The following is a 10,511-nucleotide window of genomic DNA, read 5'->3' as shown; positions in this document are numbered from 1 at the left end:
GGTAAGTTGCGGAAGGATGGCAGGTTGTTGTGTCTAAACTATCCAGCCTGAAGGGTCAGGCATCCATCTAGCTTTACATCTCTCTAGCCGTCCATATAAAACGACGGTTCCTAAATTCCACCCCAGAAAGGCACAAACTATTTAGTCCTGTCATAAAGTGCATCCTCAATCTGGGATATCAAATCCCTATGGGCAGGAGAGAAGGGCCTTACAGAGGCATGCACATGGGATTTAAATAAAGGTCTATTGCTGGAAGCTACCAAAACCCCAGCAAAGGGAGCACTCAAACCTGGTTGCCTGGCTATGTCAAGGTCAAGTGAAAACCAAGAGAATTGGAAACTTCAGGAATATTTGGGAGTTGCAGCAGGACCTATTGCCTATTAGGTGCAGTTTTCAAGGTTTCTAGAAATGAAAGTAATGTTTCATGTAAAGGCAAGGGATTTGAAACAAATACATTGTCTTCTGAAACAGCAAGGGCCAGAACTTCCTTCAATTACTAGAGCATAAAACTGGAATAATTCCATGAACACCAGCATGAGACTATTATCTGGCCCCAAATCTTTGCCTGGAAATGTGCTCTAGTTTCACATGGGTTAAAAAAAAAAAAAAAGGTCACAAGAGAGTCCGAGAAGAATGGCATTTTGACTAACTTTTCAAAAACATGTTTAATAAAACCTCCATGAACTGTGGTCAAAGCTACAAGAAAAATAACTGGTAATAATCGTTGCTGGGAAATAAAAAGTAGAAAAGGACCTTTGTTCTTCAAGTAGAATAAATGAAACCACTGGTATTCATCATATTTCCAGAGAGATTGTTTTCAAGCTCCTGACTCGTTCCCTTACTTCATTCTTTGTTCTTGGTGGTGGATGTCCTGGGGCAAAGTTCAAGTGCATTTTTACAGGGCTGCACATGTACAGGAACGCAGCTTTACCCCTGTACTGTACGCACCAGGTCAGCCATCTCACACCCAGCCCAAGTCCATCCGCTTGCCAAGGTGTACCCGACGGTAGATCCTCCTCCCACATCAGTCCTGGCTGCAGAGGAGGGAGAGCAGGACGTGCAGACAGACGTGGCCACCTCGGGTGGTGTGAAGGGTTTGGCAGGCCTAGCCATGCGGTGGGCAGCTACCGCAGAGCTGCGCAGCAGCCTGCATTTCTGCCTGTTCACTGCAATCCTCCCCCAGCCTGAGCTAGAAGAATAGCTCACCCAGACATGCCTACACATGCCACAGTTCCTTCCGCCTCAATTGCCACGCTGACAGCCCAAGGGAAGCACCAATGACCAAGACCGATTTGGTGACTCCAGATTACTGACACCCAGCCCTTTCAAACCTCATGCACACAGCATGAGCCTCATATCGCTGGCACCCATTTCTCACCCCTGTCGCAGCCCCATCACGTGGCAGCTTCCCTCAGGCTCCACTCACCTATGTGAGCCACCCACCACTTGGGTGCCGTGGTCTGCAGCCTAAGCTCCACCGTGAAGCTTTGCTCACCTTCGGGATGTAGAAGGCAAACGCAAGGGCCCTCCTGCCTTTGATAAGATCTCCCTAAGCTACATCCTTCTGCCCTTTGATCCTCCTGCTTCCCACATGCACCCTGATGGTCTGGCTCTCATGTGCTACAAGAGAAATGGCTTGAGAGATCTGTAGGCATAGTTTTTTCAACAGCTATACTCACAGGTGACTTTTTGCCTTCTAGCAAACTAGTTCACAACTATCCCAGAGCTGAGAGTAAATGAATATTCTTGTTGTTAATTGATGGTGTTTTTTTTAAATGACCATTCAGAAAGAGCATTAGCTCCTCTGTGAAAGAAGGAAAAGTTGTCAGTCTTAGGTAGAAGGAAGGAGTATGGAAAACCAATATTGTTATAAATACCAAGCATGCATATAATATTATTTTAAAGCTTTGCATGTTCACTAAGGATCACCTCTTTTCTTTTTTGAGGTGTTTGTTCACTTCCCTTTTCATTACCTTGGTTTTTGAATGAAATATTTTTATACATTGCACACAATTAAATTAACACTTGGCTTTCTTCAGCCACCATAAAGAAGAGAGACCACTTTTAAGTTTGGAAGGTTTTCTTGCATACTATACTTCGAAACCCTCCCTCTGTTACACTGTAAGGGACAGACATGGATGCCGGCAATCCCAGCTCAGTTCTCAGCTTTGCTATTGTATCCCTGAACCCAACAGGCGATTTGCGCTTGTGTTCAGGAATAACAACTTTCCAGCAGTGTAAAATGACCTGACTACCAAGATCGATGTGAAACTATTACTTACAGCAAGTATGATCTCCGCAGTCTAATGCAGAGCATTAATAACGCACAACACAACCCTCAAACCGTGGACTGAACACATCACCTATCAGAAAGCGTTAGGGGGCACGGGCAGGAGCTGGTGGGTTGTCAGCTGAAGGTAGAGCTTCCCTACTGCAGGGCACGGGCAGCAGGGCACACACCCTCCACACAGCAGCGGCTCAGCGTGAGGAGGAAAGCTCGCCCTCCGAGGTGACATAACAGCCTACTTTCCACTGCCTGTCTGTGCTCCGCTTGCCAACATGGGTGGGGGCTGTTAGACACTGTAAAGGCCCGTTTGGAAACAGCTGGAGACCACTAACTCGTTACGCACAGGCCATGGACAACCGTTGGATGGCAACAGTCTTTCATCACTCCTGACCTGGCTGCACTTGAAACAGCAGCTCTAGAAGTAAAAGCTTCTCTTCCAAATACCAACCCCCCTCAACTGGAACAGCTAACGTTAAGAAACACTTGTACAGTATTATATTTTTTCTTTTTTTTTTTAAAGTGCCTTATGCCATAAGATTTTCCTCCCACTCATGGCAAACAGCCTACCTGCTTCTTATAATTTCCTGGATCCGTGCATGACCACAGGAAAACTTCTGCTAATCCTACCAGTCTCATGTTCTTTGGTGACTTTTATTCTAACTGCCAAACTAAGCAGTTTTCTCTTGGCACTCTTCGCTGCTCCTTTTTTTTCCCCTCATGTTCTTTGGTACTCCTTCCAATTCCCAGTAACCAGCTTATCAGCTTCCAGCCTAGGCAGGGACTAGCTGTTTGTCAGATACTGGTGGCTGGTGCCGGTGGGTCACCCTGAAGCTGAAGATATTTTTCAGAGTTCTTTCATCTCATGTTGAGTAGCAGGAAAGGGTACAGCAGAAACCCCTTGGCAGCCAAAAAAACATACAACCAATGAGCAAGTGCCAGTCTGAGGTGATCACACAGTACATACTCATGCATAGCAAATCTATGGTAAGTGCACAGGATTAGCAACAAGTCATTAAAACCCATGCACCAATCCCAGAAAGTTAACCCAAGAGCACCTTTAAGGTAGAATGATTAGCACTCTGTTGGCAGTGTCAGTGATGAATAGGTATTTGATTTAAGAACATGATGGAGAAAGGACCTTCATTTTCTGCAAAGCATCAGGCCTGCATCAATGGTACTAGGTAGTAATAACACCAGCGATGAGATAAAGCAACTTTGCATGTGAGCAAGATGCAGTCTGTATCTATGCTGAAATTTCAAGTACATAATATATAGAACATTAGTCAAGCTTTAGAAAATAAATGAAATAACCATCATAACTGAGGGCATTAACTAGAAAGGAGCATGCAGTTTGAAAGAACCGCCTTTTATTACCCATTTATAGCTCAGCCTAGCACAATATGTGAATTTATTACAGCTAAGAGATCATCGAAGTATGGCAAAAAGTGTCTCCCTGGCAAATAGGAGGTTAGCTAAAACTAGTTAAAATGCTTGTCCAGGTTTTGCTTTGCTGATGAGTTTATAAACAATCTGTGCCCTTGTCACCCTTCCTCTGAGCTGACAACCCAACAGACATGCTGCCAGTGACCAATTTCAGACACAACTTCAGGAAATAAAGTCTTCACTGACTTCTTCCTGAACAGAGAGAAAGAGGACAGGGAATTACCGTGCCATGCACGAGGGCAGCCCTGCTGCAGGGGGTTTTGGGGGGAGGCACACTCCACCCCATGCCCCCCCTCAGCAACGGGGAAGCATGGGCGGCACTGGCCCGGCAGCTGGAGTGCTCTCCGCACTGGGCTGCTCCGGGAAGCGGCTGCGGGGCACCCAGGAAGGTTGGCAGCGTTGGGCGTAAGATCAGCAGCCCTAAACCACTAGGTGCATTCCTTACTATTGGTTCCTCGTTTGCTTATCAATCCTTATTAAAGATGAAAATAACAACACAGCTCTTTGTGGTGGAACTCTGTTAGCCACGCCTCAGCTCCCACTTCACCACAGATTCCCTGGATGCTGGGTGGAGGAAGAAGAGGTGAAGGACTGACTGGACATACTAGTAACATCTTGAAAAACATATAGCATTAATAACACGTAATATTAACACATAATGTTAAGAATATAATGAATTTCTTTCCTGCTTTGATGCATACAGCACGCCTTACTTGCAGGTTTAGAAATTCCATAATGTCAATGTGTGAAAAGTGCTACAAGTAGCTTTTTTACAGATATGATAGATTTTTTTCCTTTTTTAACAACATGTGCTTTGAACTCTGCTGGAGAGCTCTCTAATATTTATGGGCAAGAAGATGACCTGAATAATTTTGTCCTTACTGGTACCAGCTGAGGGAACGTCTTAGACTTAGGGATTTGGATACATCTGGTTTGGGAAACATATAAAAAAACTGGTTTGTTGATTCAGGTCAAGCTCTGTCACTACCTTTTTCATTGGATATCATGTTCAGATAAGGCACCAGGAAGGCTTGGATCTTCTCCAGACTTCCATTGAGAGAATAATAATCAAGAAATCACCCTCGGCTGACAAATGAAACAGGGAACAGATTGCTATCAGCATACGAGGCAGCTCCTCTGACAAGCACAGGACTAGACTGATCTCTCAGAGATGCAAGGTTTCTGGCGAGTAGAAACACTTAAGTGTCATACTTTTCCCGACAGCAGTGATATGAGAAATCACATTAACACATAACTAATTGGGGTGACAGGTTAGGTGTCTCCTGCGCTTAAGGACTTGACCTTGAACTCCAAAGGGCAGCTGAAGTATACAAATGGTTATATCTGGCCGGGCTCTAAAAAGCTTGTCCTGAGGAAAGGAGGAAATTGCCTCTTTTCCACAATCATTCTGTGTCAGAGTGAAATTTTGCTGCTTCTGGTTCAGATGTCACAACCAGGGAGAAAACAGGCTGCTCTGAAAAGCTTCTAAATGCTCAAGTGATGAGACGGAGGAATCCCAGTTCACAGAGAGTGGTCAAGCCAAGTAAGCTCTCCTGGTCTACAAGAAAGTTCAAGCAGGAGAAGTTCATACACAGCCACAGCAGATTGCACAAATACTATCAATTTGGCAAGTGGAAGTCTCTGAAAAGCAGTGGGAAAGCACTGCTAAACGGAATGAGAGTTGCAAATGAATCCACTACGCAACCTATATCCAGCATGCCCAACTCTTATTAACTAAAGAGGAAGAAGAGAAACAGAGTAATGGAAGATGAGCCTGACGTTTCCACTGGTGTTTCTTATCTAAGGAAAATCACATGTAAGAGAAAATTTTGAAAAATTCAATGTAGTGATTTGCCCAGCAGCAAAATCAAAGGCAGGTGCTGGGTATAATAGACAATACTGGTCAAACTGTTTCTTTCTGCACAGCACTCGGTAAACAGAGTCGCCGCTATTGAGTTCTAACCTCTTGTCATGCAGCAACATTGAGTCAACAATCCGCTCTCATGGCTTAATGCTTTTGATGTTTACTTTGTTCTTTCTATAGTTCAAAAGAAAGCACTAATGCACCAGTCCTCTTACCAAATACAATCTTAATCCCAGAATCCCGAGCCTTTTGCTGTTGGCCAGTTAAGTCTGTTAAGACGAAAGGATTTGATCAAGCTTTACATAACAACACAGAAGTTAAATCCAGCAAAGAGAGTTCTTTTTATCTGTACTGCTCAGACAGCTAAGAGGGGGGAAAAAAGAGGGAGAAAAAAAAAGGTAATGAACTTGGCTATGTAAAACAAAATAAGGAATTCAATTATTTCTCTTATTGCCACTTTGTCTTTTCAGTGAGTCTTCTAAAGAACCCAGATTTATTCTCCAGTGAAGTCTTTGAGTGTGAAGGCTGTAACTCTCCCCTAACCCAGAAGAACTGTGGCACCCGCTGTGCTTTTTTGCAAAGCTGAGAAATGTTTCTTTTTAATTTTTTTCCATCCCTACTGTGTATTTATGAAGGTAAAATATAGTTCATTGATTAGACACTTGCCTGGTGCTTGGTAGGGCTGGGTTCAAGTCTTTGGCCATTCATGTCCTTTGTTAGCTTAGCCCAACCAACCCTGTTTCAGTGTGTCACAGCTCCCCGTCTCTGAGACCAGTTATCAGTGATGCTGATGTTACCTTAGGACACACGAATGTACAATCATGCGACGTGTTTGCGTTACACCAGCACCTACGTAAAGACTGTGGGTAGCAAAATCAAAGCAGAACAACCATTGTAGATGGACAGATTAATATACTTTCTAGAATACTAATTGCTGCATAGAAATGTTTTGTGTGAAAATGTCAAGAGCTACAACAGCGGTTATCTTGTGCCTAAGCCTTGCAAAACTCATGCTGTGCCCTACCCAAGGTCTCAAACCATGTTTCAGCTTCACCTTACACCAACATCACAAAGTAATTACACTATTACTATCACAATCATCCAAAAATATTATTCCAGTGAACAGTAGGAAGTTACACAAAAAGGGTGAAAGCATCCTGCTCTAACACAATGCTTCAGTGTCAGCTGTTAATTACAAGATTTTCAATAACCCGTTCAAGAGGGAAGTGGCTAACACTGTCCCCAGCAGGGAAAGCACTTCCTGGAGATGCGAGAGCAGAAGGGACAAGGACCAAGCCTCAGCAACCTGCAGGCGTTTGCCTGAGCACTGGGTGGGAACAGGTACCTGTTTCCCAGCTGGCACCATGCCACGGAGCAGCTCGTCGCGGGTGGCAGCACACAAAGGAAGGACCACCTGCTGGTATCTGAATCCTGTCTTCACTGCTCAGCTACTTCAGGAGAAATGAGACGCATCACAAGTAATAATGTAAAACTGCTGAAAGACTGAAATTACAGTAGCCTAAAAGGTTTTACGCTCTACGAAAAACAATCCTGCTGCTGACTAGTTTGGAAATATTATACATTGGATATTATGTTTGCTAAGCAAGACAATTCTACACAACAAAGTAAGAAATAATTAGAGGCAGGGAAAGGTAGAATGAGACACAGAAAAAATGAAATTATTCACCTTTCTGATATTTAATATCCTGTGTTAAGTAGATTCTCCAGTAATTCCAAAAATTAAAACCCCATCCCTTATTTGAGCTATGTCCTGCTATGAGCAGAAAGGAAAACTGTGGGGAAGTTTAATACTGAAACACTTTTCACAAACACATCATGGCACGCATATCTTGCTCTTGTGTTTAACACCAGCCTACAAGCACCAGCTGAAGTTGAGCTCCTATGTTACAGGCACACACAAGGGAACACTGAACTGCAGACATGACAGAAACACGCGATCCAAGAAACAGAGTATACTGCCACATTTCACAGGTAAGGAACTGGAAGACTGACATTCTTAACATCAAGAATCTTTCAAGTTCTGTTTAGACAGAAGTCTCTACCATCAGAACAAATGACTGGAATATAAAAGGCCAGAAATTTCCAAGTTAAGCTTGTCATAGTACATTGCTCTGAGTAAACTGGGCATATTGTTTCCACCAGCCGGTAACACAAATCTAGCACACAGCCCACGCAACCACTTGTTACACTGGAGAGTCTCTGGAGTCTCATTTCCTTGGTTTCTGGCATTGTGGGGTTTTTTTGGGGGTTTTTTTTGGTTTTTTTTAATAAGCAACAATGTCTCAAAATTAATCTCTTCTGTTCATCAACCCCCACTTGCTGAACTGAAGTTCAAGGCACCTCAAACGTGACCTCTGGCACCCACAATACAGTGTTTATACCCAAGGTCCCCCAAAACCCCAACAATGATTCCATCCCCACTGCAAGGAGAGGCCAGATCACAGAGGAAGAGATGAGATGAGCCTTGGAAAGAAGCTAGCTGAGGCAACAATGATTACATTCATTTTCAAGAGAAACGTACTGAGTAAGAGTCTCTGGTCCATATTAGAAATTAATGCAGGAGTTTCTGAGCCAGGTTTGTGTAACACAGAAGGGCGTGCAGCCTATCACAAACCTCAGGGCTGACATTTTCACTGGTCGCCTTTACCACCTCTGCTGGGGACAGTGATATTCACTACTGCTACCAATGCCAAGAGAAGCACCCAGAAAAAAAAATGGTGAGACCTTGAATTAAAACACTTGGTCCCTGTGATACAACTGGGTGACTTTTTTCAGCACCAGGAGGACAGTGGTAGGAGATACAGAAATAATACCTTATTGCCATCTTAACAGCTTTGCCCAGCAAATGACACATCAGTGTATCAAGAACTGCATTCTCACACTGAATTTCTCCATTATCCCTTAATATTAACAAAGAAATTTTGTTCTTTAAATACCTTCTAGATGAAAGTGTTCATCACCAATAGTGTCTCTGTAGCCTTCCCCAGATAAATCCTGTTAAAAAAAAAAAAACAAAACAAAACAACAATGACAAATATACTATATACAAAGTGCTGAGGTGTTAAGGACATGTATGTATTATTGCCAGCATTAATTTAAAACACAAACGAGAGCACAGAAGTTGTTTTCCAGGAAAGAAGTCAATCACTTAATTAGCGGCAGTCAATGCATTTGGTGCTATTTTAACAACACTCTGGAAATACTTTAGGACAAAAATTGAGTGGAGATGAATAGATTGTACAGGGGAAAGAAAAAAGAAGTGTTCATATTCAAATCCTTTTACACAGTAGATTAATATTTAGCATTTCCACATTCTGTCAATCAAGCAAGATAAAAAAACTCCAAATGGAAACGATAAAGGAGAAACAAGCCCTTCGCTACCCACAGAGGAATGTTATCACTTGGTTCCACCAACAAACAGAAAACTTTCATATGCCAGAGGTCACCCAAGAAAAGCAGATACCAAACTCTGAAGAGCTGCCTGATCCTTCAGTCCCGAAATTAATTAAATTTTGTCAGCCCCAGTATGTCTAAAGCAATACAGAAGCAGATGCTATACATATGCAGATGATCCCATCTCAGACAAAAAACCCCATTTCTCTAACGATGCTGAAGTAGTAATAAAGGGAATCAGTGGGATTTGGAGCTAATCCCACTTAGAAAGACTCTGAAGAGCATTCTTACTCTCTTATTAGCAGACCCCTCCAGCCCCATCCCCAGCTAAACCATAAGCAACGACGGCGATCCTCATGTTTTGCCTTCTCTCGTTCACTCCGAAGGCTCTGGCGTCACCGTAACGTCACTGACCTTACAGTACAGTTTGGCTCCCTAGATTCTCCACAAACACTCTTTGCCATGGTTAAATAGCTACGGTGATAACCAAGGGTATGTTCCTAAAAAGCTGGCATGCTGCACTCATGGCCACGTTCACCTGCCCTGCAAAAACATGCCAGGAACACCAAGCCAGCATTCCCAGCACCGACCGGCAAACGGGAAGTTGGCAGCATGGAGCTTTTCGCATGGGATACGTATAAAGGAACAGTATGGGAAATTAATGTCCGGTTGTACTCATTAGCTTTATTGTTAAGCAATTTTATCATGATAAAAACAGTTCACCTCTTTTCCTTGAAAAAGCTGACAGAGGTTCTTTCCGGCCTTCCCCGTGCCCAAACGTTATTCTTTGAGATGAGTTATCCGAAAGTCACTGAGCCACAAAAGCGTATCTTAGGAATTCTTCAGTATCAATTTCTGCAGCAGCATTTTAAAAATTAGATTTCACAAACACTACTGGATAATTAGCCCAGCGACGCTGAAAATATTGGTCTGTTCATGAGCAGATACTGTGAAATAAAGTTAGAACTCATGGGCCACATGGCTCTGAGAAATGCTGGCAACCTGGCCCGGAGTGCTAGGATTCTGCACAGCACAGTGCTGCTCTAAGAGCCATTGTTCTGGATTTAGCTTTCCACACAAATCACAAAAACTATTTTGTCTCCTTGAGCTTTTGTTCCAGTAAAAAAATGTCTCTTTTTTGAGCATATTCCGATTAATATCAATCATTATCATAAGACTTGTGGAAGAAATGGACAACGAAGGAAAAGAAGCCATTAAATGCTGGCATAACATCGTATTTCTGCAAGAACATGGTCTTTCCAGGGCCCTGTAGAAGTTAGTATACTTTTTTTTAATCAAATTCCCCCTTGTCATCATTTTCCATGAAGCTCTGAGAGCACACCTCTGACTGCTCTCGTAGATAATGAGATACACAGAAGGGACTACATCAGCATATATGGCATCTATGTTCCGTCCCACAGTGTTAAATATTTAATAACTGGGTTGTTGTTTTGTTATTTGTTGTTGTTGTGTGGGGTTTGTTTGTTTTTGTTTTTTTTAACT

General features: G+C 43.0%; 1 protein-coding gene across 1 annotated transcript in view; it reads right to left on the bottom strand.

The window, feature by feature from the left end:
- NKD1 (naked cuticle homolog 1 (Drosophila)) overlaps positions 1–8,609 on the bottom strand; it is a gene marked incomplete at its 5' end in the record, with an annotated part of 37,234 nt that extends 28,625 nt beyond the window's left edge. The window contains one exon of the mRNA XM_010149006.1: positions 8,552–8,609. Coding sequence (XP_010147308.1) covers positions 8,552–8,609 — 58 coding nt within the window. The remainder of the gene's footprint in view (positions 1–8,551) is intronic.
- Positions 8,610–10,511: the final 1,902 nt, after the last annotated feature.

The sequence above is a fragment of the Eurypyga helias genome, unplaced genomic scaffold (genome assembly GCF_000690775.1).
Source record: "Eurypyga helias isolate BGI_N326 unplaced genomic scaffold, ASM69077v1 scaffold23863, whole genome shotgun sequence".
Lineage (NCBI taxonomy): Eukaryota > Metazoa > Chordata > Aves > Eurypygiformes > Eurypygidae > Eurypyga > Eurypyga helias.
The sequence above is the reverse complement of the archived record's forward strand: the minus strand, read 5'-3'. Positions and strand labels throughout refer to the sequence as shown.